The sequence below is a fragment of the Mustela lutreola genome, chromosome 1, assembly GCF_030435805.1.
Source record: "Mustela lutreola isolate mMusLut2 chromosome 1, mMusLut2.pri, whole genome shotgun sequence".
NCBI lineage: Eukaryota > Metazoa > Chordata > Mammalia > Carnivora > Mustelidae > Mustela > Mustela lutreola.
The window spans coordinates 231151749-231165552 of NC_081290.1; the positions used below are offsets into that span (position 1 = coordinate 231151749).

Sequence of the window (13804 nt, forward strand, 5' to 3'; positions counted from 1 at the left end):
CAGTGAACCATAAGAACTATGAAAAGGTATCCTCAGTGGTATTGTGGAGCACAGGAATGCAATATCTCTTTGGTTCAAGGATGACATCTCAGTGGAAATGATCCTTGACCTTAGTTTCAGAGGATTTAGGAATAAGCCATGAAAAGAATTATATTCTAAACAGGAGAACAGCCTGTGAAGGTACAGAGGCATGAGGCAGGTTGATACCTTTTAGGCACTGTAAGTAATTTGGTACTGCTGGATCATAAGATATATAGGATGGAAGATGATAAGGAGATGAAGTTAGAAAGGTGGACAAGAGTACCGGACTTGTATCTGAGAGCTATGGAAAGCTATTCTAATGGGGTCTGAATAGAAGAGTGATAGTTTTGTATTTTAGAAGACTCCATCTAGTAACTATAATGCAGAATGAATTGAAGATAACCAGACTAGATTCTTTATAAACATATTTATTCATTAGGATAGTCCTTGTAAGATTGGTTGTTATTTCCTCCACTATACAACTAAAGAAACTGAGTCACAACCCTGTGTAGCTCTGTTAGCCTTGTGTTCTGACCCTGTTGCACAGATGGCCCAAGCTAAGTAAGAACTAAGTATTTGGGTGATCATCTCAGATTCTCTGGTTCTCTCTGGACCCAGCAGGTGTAATTCTGTCTCCGTTGAACACCTCATTAGATTCCATGTGCCCTATTTTGTTGGGCGAGCCTAGAATCACTTCAGAGAGCCTGCAGAAAACATCTTTGAAGTAAGCACAGCTCACTTGAACTAAAGTTCATAAAGACGGACTTTTAACTTCACTCTGCTGAAGAAAGTAGGTTTGGAACACTAAATAAAGATTTAAAGATCAGAACTCAAGAAGAAATATCTCTCTTTATTGACTGATACAAAGGAAATACTTAAGTTTTATGATTATCCATTTCTCTCCTACTTCTCCACCTCTCATCAGTCTACGCTTTTTATCTTCTTGTAAATGGGTTTTGTACAAGGTGTGGTATTGGATGTATTGATTGAATGACCCAAGCAGTCCATTCAGTCATCCACCCAACTGTCCTTCCAAGTAGCTGTTGAGTTTCTTGAGGATAAGGCTTTAGCTCTGTTGCTTATGGATGTCTTGCCTCCTATTGGCCTTACTTTCTCCTTGTAATAATGATGATAATTCACACATTGCATCACAAGAAAAGAGGTTACCTAAAAAATTGACAAAGACGGGGAAAGTTGCATGTTACTACTTCCTGTGAATCAGTTAACTCCATTTTCCTGAATTGAGATGAGCCTAATGAACCAAACTTTGAGATTCTGAAAGAATTCTCAGTGCCTTCTGCTATATAATGAAATGTCATTTTAATATCCAGGAAGCTTATAAGTTCATATCCCTGAGATTAAATCTGCCACTTTGGAGAATTCACCTTAGCAGGTTACCTAACTCCTCAGATCCTGGCACATGAGAAACAGTCAACAAATAGGAATTCCCCTATTTTTCTTTCTTGCCTCCTTTGCTGAAGCCACCTACTTCATTTCCAGATGATCTTCAGGGCTACTGCCAGACATATTTAGTTGCTGAAACAGGCTAAGTTGAGCACCAGGACAGCTTCCTAAGAAGAAGACCTTAGGAGAAAGCCTATAGACGAGAGCCAGAGGGATATGTGACTGAGAGGACAGGCCACTTCCGCTTTAATAATAATGTTACTTTCAGAAGGCTTGAGAAGTCATCTAAGTCTGCTCACCCCAGCTCGTGAATCTCTTCCACAGCAGCTCTGCCTAGTAGTCATTTGGCTTTGGCTTCAAATCTGAACTTGCACTACTTTCCATTGATGGAGATAATGTGCATATTGGGGAGAAGAGAGTAAACATTTTCACACCGTATACTGACTTCACAGTTTCTTTTACAAATTGGTATATTGGGACCTATAGGCCTGTTGAAGGAGAAAGGACCACAAGCACTCTCAGTGAATCATTTCCAAGGTTAGAGAGTGTTGTTGGTTCCTGCTTGCTTGGGCTTATCCTCCTTCATCCTCTTGTAGGTGTGTATCCTCTATTTGGACGAAATGCTTCCAACCTCGCAGGAGCTGCCTTACGAGTTCATGTGGTTCTTTCCTCTCCTTCTCCACACCCTGGGCCTGCTCCTGAGCTGGATTCTGTGGACTGCAGCAGCCACAGTGAGTCTGAGCAGTTCCCCAGAAGGAATGATGAGATTCCGCTCTCTCCATCACCTGCCCACCAGAAGTCTCCTGCCTCCACCCATGTCCCTTGCAACACCACAAAGGATGTCAGCCCAGCCGAGGAGAGCCCTGCCACATTGGATGGAACTTTTGCAGTCAGTATCCTGGTAGAAAGAGCAATGCATTTGAGCTTAAAAGGTAGGTATGAGCTTAAAAGGTATGAGCTTAAAAAGAGCATGTATCTGACTCCTTAGATTATGGTCCTGGCTTCATAAATCTTGGAGATCATGACAGAATCTGCAACAACATCTTAACCGATAATTATATTTCTCAAGCCTAAAAGTTGAAGCAACATGAAAGCCTTTCTGAACTTAAGTGGACATTGCCAGTTATATATTAATTTCGCATATCATAAGTTCCCCAGTCCAGAAACCTGAGTATCAACTTAGGTACTTCTCTTTTCCTTTATCTACCATCATATCAAGCTTAGGTACTTCTCTTTTCCTTATCCACCATCATATCATCAATTTCATTAAATTGTTGTATCTCTTAAATTTCTCTCAGGACTCTTTTTCTCATTTCCATTGCTACCAACTCACGACCATCTTCATTATGTACCTGGGACCAAGAGTTCTTAACACTGCATCCCTAAACCCCAAAGGACCTAAGAATAAAAAGTCAAGATGGTGAACTTGAATAGGAAAATAATCACATCTGGATTCTATTAACCTCTAACTAAAATTAAACATTTCCTACAGTTGTGATCATAAACACTAGACCCCAGTAATATTAATAGTACCTGTCTGTGAGTTGTCAGCAATAGAAATCACAGGTATTTTCCTATCACACTGTAGTTCTTGCAAATATCTTTTTATACCTATCATCACTTCAAAATTACAGTAGTTGTAAAACCTATAGTTAGATCTTGTTACATATTAATAAAGCATATATACTAGTAGGTCACTGCTTTTTTAGCATTTTGATAATGCTAATGTAATTTGATTTTTATGTAATCCTGTGTATCTTACATTATGCATTTTAAAAAACACACAGAGCAGCACCTGGATGGCTCAGTCAGTTAAATGTCTGCCTTTGGCTCAGGTCATGATCCTGGGGTCCTTGGATCCAGGCCCACATCGGGCTTTCTTCTGCTCAGTGGGGAGCCTGCTTCTCCCTCTCCATCTGCCTCTCCCCCCCAACTCATGCTCTCTCTCTCACTCTCCCCTCCAAAATAAATAAATAAAATCTTTAAAACACACAGACGATGGGGTGCCTGGGTGGCTCAGTCTGTTAAGCATCCAACTCTTGATTTCAGCTCAGTTCATGATCGCAGGGTCATGAGATTGAAACCCACGTCAAGCTCCACATGGTGTGGAGCCTACTGAAGATTCCTCTACCTCTGCCCCTCTCCCTCTTTTTCGCCCTCTCTAAAGAAAAAAAAAGAAAAGGGGACACCTGGGTGGCTCAGTGGGTTAAGGCCTCTGCCTTCGGCTCGGGTCATGGTCCCAGGGTCCTGGGATCGAGCCTCGCATCAAGCCCCGCATCGAGCCCCGCATCGGGCTATCTGCTTGGCGGGGAGCCTGCTTCCTCCTCTCTCCTGTCTCTGCCTGCCTCTCTGCCTGCTTGTGATCTCTGTCAGATAAAAAAATTTAATTTAATTTAAAAAATAAAAATTAAAAAAAAGAAAAGGGGAAAAACCCACACATACTGATTATACACACACTATTAAGAAGAGGCCCAGTGACCTCACCAGACAGCCATGTATCCATGTGTCCATGGCACAAGGAACCCACCTTACTCTTTATTCAGCCTTGTAATCACTCCTAAAACTTTCTCTTTGCCATCACACTTCTCTTTTCCCTGGCTAATTCCAACTCCTCTATTAAGACTTGATGTTTATCAGTTTCCCTAACATAAAGGCCCCTCTCCCGTTTGCTCTCCCAGCACTTTTTGCCCTCTTTACCATAGTGTATAGTGCTGGACATAAAGTAGTGAACAAAATAGCTAAAAATCGTGCCCATGTGGAGCTTACATTCCAGTAGAAATACCCTCAAATATGTATTCCCAGCCAGTAAGTTGTATGTGTGTGACTTTGAGTAAGTTATTGTCTCCCTCTGTCTTGAATTTCTCATCTATAAATGGTTGGAATTAACAATTCTGAGATGTGTGATGGCTGTGTAAGCCAGATAATCAAAGCCCTGTGAGCTCAGGTTTCAACATACATCTTTTCGTTTTGCCTCCGTACTTAGCTCCTATCATCTCTGTGTTGGCCTCTCTCAATCTGTGCTATGTTGGAACAGAAACAAAATTCACGCCATGGTAACTGTTGCTTACCTTTCATTTCATTTCTCTCTGTACACACCACCAATGGGCATTATTCCCATGAGTATAAGCTGCTATAATGACCCCTGAGGTTCTCTTATCCTTCTCATTATCTTTGAAACCTTGAAATGGTTTATCTCAAGACAAAGTCTTCCCCAAGTACAGCCCTTGCTGTACTGTATTAGAGATAATGAGATCCCATATGAGTCACAAAACTGGGAAATAATTTTTTTTATTGACCCACGAAAGCAGGCTATTTTTGACAACTATAATATATAAAAAGTGAAATTTTTTAAAAGATTTTATTTATTTATTTGACAGACAGAGATCACAAGTAGGTAGAGAGGAAGGGAATCAGGCTCCCTGCTGAGCAGAGAGCCTGATGTGGGACTCGATCCCAGGACCCTGGGATCATGACCTGAGCTGAAGACAGAGGCTTTAACCCACTGAGCCACCCAGGTGCCCAAAACGAATTTTTTAAAAGAGAAAAATCAATAGATGAATGAATTTAAGGAAAGCAAGAAAAAGTTTTATTTTTTGCAAGGATTGTTCTGTTTCATAAAATAGAATTTAAAATAGCAAAGATAGGGTTTACATTCCATTTTAGGGGGAATCCCCATATTGCAAAAGTGCAAATATTCTTGTAACTTTTCCATTAGACAGCAAGTTACTTTTTTTTTTCTGTTTTTACTTTTATTTGCATTGCATTTCCTTTTTGCAGAATTTACTCCCAGGCCATAAGTTTTTCTTTCTTCATTTCTTCTGGATATCGTTTTTTTCTGTGCAACTTCCTCTTCAGTTTATAATCAACCAGCTCTTTTCAGTAAAGATCTTCTCCGTGTGGCAGGGAGAGTCATGTGTGGGTTCATCCAGCCATGAGCCCTGTCAGTTCTCTGAGGCATCTTGGGGCCTTTTTTCACTGGATGTGCTCCATGACCAGAGAGTCTACATCTAAGCTCTCTTCTTTCTTCTTTTTTTTTTTTTTTTTTTTTTGTCAGATTTTGTTATTTATTTGAGGCAGAGAGGGAGAGAGCACAAGTAGGGGTAGAGGGAAGGGCAAGGGAGAAGGAGAAGCAGACTCTCTGCTGGCAATGGGGGACTGATGGGGGACTCAATCCCAGGACCCAGGGATTATGATCTAAGCTGAAGGCAGCCACATAATCAACTGAGCCACCCAGGTGCCCTACATCTAAATTCTTAAGTTCAGCAATACTCTGCATTTTGAAGCCTATGCAGTAAAACTTCAGCACTCTTCTTGGGCCACTGACCTTGTGTCCAACCCCACTGTTTAGCCTGGGCACACCTACCAACTCCACCATTGGAGTGAAGGATGGCATGTGTTGCTTCTGCACAGTGACATCCTTCACATACTTGGTGGCTTTTCAGATATACATACCCTTGATGGCGTGGGCAGTTTCACCTGTGTTTTTAAAGTCAGCATGAAGATTTGAACCTCCCAATTCATGTGATTTCGTAGGCTTTTCTGGGCCAAGTATATAGCAAACCATTTTCAGAGCTCTCTTCAGACTTCTTACGGGAAGAACATTTAGTATATTTTTAAAATATGACTTGGCAAAGTAATTCGACAATAATTTATTGAGCATCTCCTTGTACCGAGTTTTATTCTCATTTTTGTGCATTAAATCTCATTTCATCCTTACCACAAGTACAATGATGGTGTGATTAGTTTATAGTACCTGCCCATTTTATAAAGCTCAAAAAGGTAAAGTGACATGAGTTACACAGTTAATAAGCTCTGGAAAGCCAGGATTTGATTCCAGCTATGTCTGGATCTGAAGCCAGTGCTCTTTTCCTGTATACCATTCTGCCTTTCAGGTATGAAATATGGCTGTGTTTGCCAGTTAATCCTGTCTACACTGTGTTTACCAGTCACTCTAGCCCAGGGTGGGTATATATATTGCACACCTAGTCCTGGGCTTGCATTGCAAGTGGTAAATCTCTGCAGGGCCGATGCCAAATATAGAGAGGATGGAGCAAATGACACATGGCTTCTGTCCTCCAAGAGCTGATTACCCCATTGAGAAGGTTAGCAGCCACACGGTTAAGGATATATAAAGCAAAGTGTTCTGAAGGCCCAAAGGGCACTACAATATGTAGTCTTTGGAGAGTTTAGAACAGAGAGATGAGAGATGTCTGAGAAATCAGGAGAACCTTTTAGAATGAGTAGGATTTCAGGAAGGTGGAGATAAAACTCCAGATGGATATTTCAACTTAAACAAAGGTATTAAAGTGGGAAAGTGTATGTTCTGGGCTTGCTTAGAGAGGGCATCAGGGATCACGATAGCAATTGATCCTCTTTGACTGGTCATTGCAAGAGAGCTGTGAGAATCATGGTAAGATGATTGCTGAGCTCGACCAAGGGCTCAACTGAGACTAACTGACATGATTTTAGAGTGGCTAAGAATGGCAAAATGGTGATTTCCTCCAGTACTGCGTGGCTTCCTTTGCTTTCCTACCACCACAAACGACAAGCCATTCCCTGGGCCTTTGCTCACACACCTTTCTTAGCCTGGATTCCTTTCTCCCTTTCCCCAGCTACCAAGGTCCAACTGGCATCCTGCCCTTCCCCTCATTTACCCTGTTACAAACATGCTGGCTCCTCTTTGCTTTTTCTGAAATACAAACAGACTCCTGTCTTGGGACCTTTGGATCTGATATTCCTCTGCTTGGAATATTCCTAACATCTTGCATGTCTTTAGTGAAATGACTTTGTCTCACAAGGCCTTCCCTGACCACCCATCTAAGATTTCTAGCTCCTCCCCAACGTTTTCTATCCCTCTTTCCTGCTTTCTTTTTGTCTGTAGCCTTTAATAATGTGTTTTGTTTATTTTCTGCCCTTCCTAGAAGAATAGGAGTCCTACAGAAACAGGGATTATTGTTTTATTTATTAACACTAAATTCTTAACACCTAGAACTGTATCTGACACATAATAAGCCGGAAATATTTGTTAAATGAGGAAGTGGATGACCCTGAGGCCTCAGCCCAGTGCTGCCTTCTCCTTAATACCTCCTCTCGTTTCCTACTTTGTCTCTCCTGTAGGAGAGTTGCTTATGGAGAATTTAACAGGGGATAAGTCACAGGGATTAATAGATTATTCAACAAATACTTACCAAGTTCCACTGTATCCAGATACATGGTATAGGACCACAGCCTCTTGCACAAAATTTCTGTCACCTTTTCTCCATTCTTAGTGCTACCTTGCCTGCTCAAGCCTCAGAAACTTGGACAAATGGGATAGCCCTCTCATTGGTTGCTGCTTCCAGTATTCTCTTCCAATATCTTTTTAATTCTGCTCCTGAGGTTATATTCTGGTCCACAAATAACGATCTCTCTCAACTGAAAATACTTTACTGTTATTGGCTTTGTTTCCCCTACACTCTCAGTGACAGCACACAGAGTTCCTCCCATGTGGCCTCATCAGTCTTTTCAGCCTCATCTTTCACCATATCTTAATTCCACAATTTGCGTTTTGCCAAAGCCCTTTTCTCTCTCTTACTAAGCCTTTGATCTGCTCCTTTCTTTTCCTAGAATGCCTTTTTCTCTCCTTTTCAACAAACGTACTCATCTTTTGAGAATGGACTAAGGTGACACTAAGGTGTCACCATCACTGACTACCTCAGCACAAAACCTCATTCTAGGTTCCCCAGTCTCCCCCATACCACCACCCCTACTCCCACACAATTTTCCTCCTTCATATCACATATTAGTCTGCATTGAAAATGGCTAGAAAGGTGTCTCTCCACTAGCTGTGTATTCTTGGAACTGTGCTGTTTATTTCTCTGCCACAACACCCTCATCTTCCTGATGCAGGAAATAATGTCCTCTTGTTTGTGAATATGATACTTAATACCTCTAAAATCTCTAATATGAATTCTAAATCACAAATCTATAAATCACTTTTTCTTTGGCCTCTTTCTGTTATCCAGGGCCGAACACTTATCAGGGTAGATATCTGACTTTCAGAGGTCTCTGTTGTCTCCCTGATTCCCACCCTCAGTGATAGATCCATATAGTCTTTCAGGCCCTTTGTTTGGTCCTGAGAATACAGACCTGCGTGTCATCTCTCTGAAATGTGCCTTCCAAATGATGATATGATAGTAGTAGTTCTGGAATGGGAGTCAGTGGACTGGGTTCTGACCTTAGCTAAGCCATGAACTTGCTTTATGACTGAGCAAACCCATTTCCCTTCTCCACAACTATAAAATGTGATGCTCATACAAGTCATCTCTCAGATTCTCTTTGACTCTTATCATCTGAGAACATGTAGCTGAGGGCAACTCATGCCACACTGTCTGAGTCAGCCATAATTTGCCAAGCTCTTGGGAAAATCATTTTGCATACAAGGTTGCATGCAGAAAATCTCCAAACAGTCCTGAATTAATGAGTTTTGCCCTCAGCAGAGCTTAAATCTGAAGGAGTTTTGAACTTTCTGTGATCCCCATTGTGGTCCTGGTTCTGAAAATAAAAGCTTCTTGAATATTTTTGTTAGAGAAAGTTCTGAAGACCCTTTCTTTATGAGTCACCTTGAGTACTTGTTAGAGTTGTATTCTTACACTAGACATGACAAGTGTCTCCAGCCCTGTCTTACGAATAAGGCACTGAGGAACAAAGAGGTAAAATTATTTAGGTTAATCTAAGTTATACTTAGTAAAAACCCAAATTATCTATGGTATCATCAGTCTTTAGAGGTTCTCTTTTACCTACTCAGGCATGGTTAGGAGCCCCTTTGGGTTCCCAAATCTCCCTTGTGCTTTCTCTTATTTTAATTGTGTGTGTCTGTCTCCAATCAGGAATCAAACCTGACTCCTCTGGGCATGTGTGTGTATCACAGAGAAAAGTGTCAGTTAATGTTCCTTTAATGGAACTGGACTAAGTTTTTGTTAATACGCAAATTTGGGCATCACTTGAGGGAAAAGTTACCATGGATTCATTCTAGGCCAGAGGGGAGCTCTTAACCAAATAGTTAATTAGGCCTATTGCAATGGAAAAACCCTGGAAACTCAGGAAACCTGGCTGGGTCTTACAGACACTAGTTAGCCAGATGTGCAGTGAGCAAGCCACTTTACCTCTCTATCACCTGGTTGTCTTACTGTGGCCTAGAGCTGCCTTGCTGAAGTCCCACAAAACATGCACCGCAGAGCTGATCATTGATTGTGTGACTCCTGAGTCTAGGGCGTTTTGCAGTTCTACTTTTTCTTCTCAGTTCAGTATTTTCCATCATCCCGCAAGGTATACAGAGATGAGAGGAGTGATCCCTCACTGGGGAATATTTATGAACTGAGCCTTGAAAGGACAGTTTTAGTAGCAGAAAGGACACTAGAAACATTTCAGATACAGAGAATAATAGCTCAAGCAAAGACCTAAAGGTAGGATAAGGCTAGAAATTATACCTTTATAATGGGAGGCTTCTAGCATGTTCTTTCTGACACCCTAAAGTCAGTCATTCCATTGTGTTCTATTTCAGGGAGTCCCTTGACAGAACGGAAAGTATTGATACCCAGTTGTTGTGTATCTTTTGCAACGGCTGATGATCCATCTCCTATCTACACCCACGTGGTTGAAAACACAGATTCCCCCATCTGGAATTTTCAACAGCAGTCAAGGTTTGTATTATATGATATCGCATCAGCCTTCCAGAATCTCCTTTTTGTTCCAGGAGACAAACTCAGATCAAGGGATATAACAAAGGGAACAATATTAAGCAGACCTGGAAAATGCTTTTCTTATCAAGCAGTCATTTAATCCTGGTGCTTATGAATTCACAGTTAGTAGTGGTTTAAAGATCTTACTGCGGTATTTTTTTTTAACTCTTTTTGAGCTCAGTACAGCTCAAAAATTATTCAGTGAAAACCACTTAGATACCCCACTCTGTTCTAGAGACTGGGAATTAAAGATGATTAAGACAGTCCCTACAATTGTAGTACTCATGGTCTACCTGGAAAAATATACATTAGAATGTGACAAGTGCTGTAAAAGTAGCAAAAAATGATTCTAGTGCCTCAGAAAGATAATTTAGATTAACCTAGAAGTTCAGGGAAAGCTTTTTATTTTAAATAAGATAATTCAGCTGAGTATTGAAGAATGTATACAATTTATTTGGGGGAAGAAGATAATAGCAAACTAATTTCAGGAAAGGCTATGGATTGTACTTCCTTGAAAAAGATTTCTGCTGCATTGGAAAGAGCCTAGGCTTTGCTCTTAGAGAGACCTGGCCTCCAATCCCATCTCATTTACTAGCTGCGTGAACAAATGAAATTGTATCTCTGAGCCTCAGATTCCTCATCTGCAAAGTGGGGTTAATTTTTACAGGGTTATTGTGAGGTCCAAATTAGGTGACATTTAGAAAAATGACCTCATGGTACAAAGGTGCTCCACAAATGTTAGATGTCCTTTGAAAGACTCAAAGAATTGGAGGTGGAGCCCTGTCGGTCATGCTGCAGTGCAGTTCAGAGGTCAGGGGCTGACATTCAGGCCCAGTGCTTGTCCTCCCTTTTTTCATTACATCTGTTTCATCGTCACTGAAAGTGTGAGTTCTAGTATAACAACTTACCATTATCTTTATCCTGCATCACCTTTTATAAGGTTTCTCACTTGTCCACCAACACTAGCCATACCACATGGTGTCTGATCTGCTGCTTTCTCACAGTGTTTCCATACCTAGTTGAGCCCAGCAGTTGTTCACACGTCCAGTGTTTTGAAATTTGAGAGGCCAACCTGAGTCAGGAGCTAGAACTACAGTGGCAACTCAGTACTGTCTATGGTGAATTACTGGAAATGATAGAAGTTCTCACCATTATGGCCAGGTACTTGATCTAAAATATCAAATCTGCCTTAAAAGGGAGGAGGCTAGAGGGCTAAGCTTCTAATTGAAGGTGATTTATTCATTCAGAGTGTAACATTTTGAACTTGACAAAGGGACATTGACGGTCTTCTAATTTTATCCCCTCACTTCAAACTTAAGACTATAGACCAGGGAGGTTACATAGTCTGTTGGTAGCAGAGGAAAGAAGAGAAGAAAAATGAGTAAAGGTTCTGTTTACAATTGCTTTATCACAAAATTATTTCATTTGATGCTCCTATTTTCTACCTCATAGGTAGAAAATAACCCATTTAACAGGTAAGAAAGCCAGGGCTCAAAATGTTTGAGTCTCCAGGGTCACTCATGTAATCATAGCAGAGCTGGAATGCAGAGGTGGGTATTCTGAACACCAAATAGAATTCAGATTTTTGACACAGTACTTATTTCATTTTATCACAGTGCCTCCTGTTGTCTTGAAGTGGGTTCTCTTCAGTTCCTCAGGGTTATCTAGGGAAGGAAATTAAATCTCTTAGTTTTCCTTGGATTTCCTCCTAAAGCAATGGCACCTGGTGTGGAACTTTCCAAATCTTTGTAATTTAAAATGGTATAAGTCATTTTTTAAATAAAATGTGTTAGAGGTGTTTATTGAACTGCATATCAACTTCTTTTCTGATATGAAAATGGATACTTTCTTATTTTGGTGCCTTTCCTCTGTAGAGTGTGGCTTTTAGAATTAAACAAACTAAGTTTTAAGTCCAGCCCTGCCACTTACTGATTCTCATGTGACCTTGAGCAAGTCACTTCACCTCTCTGAGCCCACTTCTATCATCTGTAAAGCAGGGATAATAATGCCAATGTCTAGGCTTCTGTGCAGATTACACATATATGAAATATTAGGCACTGTGCCTGTCCCACAGTAGGCACTCAGTGGATGTTGTTTTTCCCCTCTTCTCCCTTTTTACCATTCTGTTTTCCACATTAAATAAAAAGAATCCCGGCTCTGCTTCAGTAAAACTGTTCCTTACATCTTGAGGAGCTCCCTCTCCACACTCCCTGTCATCCTGAGAAAGAGAGTTTAAATGTGGCAGATACCATCAGGTGGGAAAGTACTACATCAGGGGAGCCTGATTCCAAGTCTTGGCAAGTTACTTCTCTCTGAGCTTCCATTCCTCATTTTACCTGTGAAAGTAAAGCTATATCCTCGGAGATGACCATGAAGTTGAAATGAAAATGTTAGGAAAGTGCTTTGCAAACTACAAAATGCTCTTCAAATCTTAAGTTTCATATGGCAGATGCTTCCTACACCATTAATTTATGGTGGATGTTTTTCTTAATAGGCTATCAAAAGAGCTTCTTTTGGACCCTCAACAAACTCTGGTCTTCAAAGTTTGGCATAAAGGAGGTATGAACTCTATTCTGTGAATATCTGTCTGAAAATAAGCTCACATCCTGTTGACAGTTTCCAATCCTTTCCTTTTTTAACCAAGTGAAACCATAACCATGGCACTTGTGATGCAGGGACGCATGTATGTGTTAGAGGGATTCTCACAAAAGGCCACGTTAGTCTCCCAGGAAATTTAAATCCTTAGAAGTCATGTCATTTTGTTTGACTTTCTGCTTAGTGCAGAAGTCCAAGTACATTTCACCTTTCCAATTATATCTCATCGGTCACAGTGTACACCCTACTATACATAAGTGATTTCAACCCCCTGTATGATGTTGTACCTTCTATTGGCTAATTAACCAAGACCCCAGCATTTTTAAGCTGTACACAAAACTAGAGTCTTGTTTCAAGAGCCTCTAAGAGGTGTTGGTATCATGATCCTTGAACCTAGTTTTATTCAGCTACCATTATTAATAGGCGTAATCCAACATCAAGAGCACAGACTCTAAAGCTACACTCTGGGATTCAGATACCAGTTCTTACCCCATACAAGGTAATATGACCTTGGGTGAATGACTCAATTTCTCTTTGCTTCAGTTTCTTTATTTATAAAATAGGAATAATAGTACCTACCTCAGTGGGAGAATTAAATGAGTGTCTGATACTTGATAAAACCATCTGTTTTTATTGTTCTTATTAGTGAATGACAGTGTGCTGAGAGCTTTACAAACATTTCTAATCCTACAGTGTAAAAACATAATTCATTCATTTTTTTAATTCTTTTTTTAAGATTTTATTTATTTATTTGACAGAGAGAGAGAGAGAGCAGAAGTAGGTGGGGGGGGGGAGCAGGCTCCCCACTGAGCAGAGAGCCCGATATGGGGCTCGATCCCAGGACCCTGAGATCATGACCTGAACCAAAGGCAGAGGCTTTAACCCATTGAGCCACCCAGGTGCCCCTAATTCATTCATTGTTACAAATGTAACAGCTCAGGCCCAAAGAAATTAGAAGGTCATATACTTATTAATCAGTGGAGCCAGGATTTGAACCCAATTCTGACTGGCTATACAGCCTTCACCTTCACCATGCTGGTAACATTGGATGGGGAAAGTGAGTG

The 13804-nt window shown here is 40.7% G+C and overlaps 1 protein-coding gene across 6 annotated transcripts in view; it reads left to right on the plus strand.

Moving 5' to 3' along the window:
• The window catches only part of C2CD3 (C2 domain containing 3 centriole elongation regulator), a 155874-nt gene that overhangs the window by 93236 nt on the left and 48834 nt on the right, over nt 1-13804 (plus strand). For all 6 annotated transcript variants that reach the window (XM_059132807.1, XM_059132820.1, XM_059132789.1 and 3 more), the window contains exons 24-26: nt 2022-2357; nt 9968-10106; nt 12640-12704. In XM_059132807.1, the coding sequence (XP_058988790.1) occupies nt 2022-2357; nt 9968-10106; nt 12640-12704 (540 nt within the window). The remainder of the gene's footprint in view (nt 1-2021; nt 2358-9967; nt 10107-12639; nt 12705-13804) is intronic.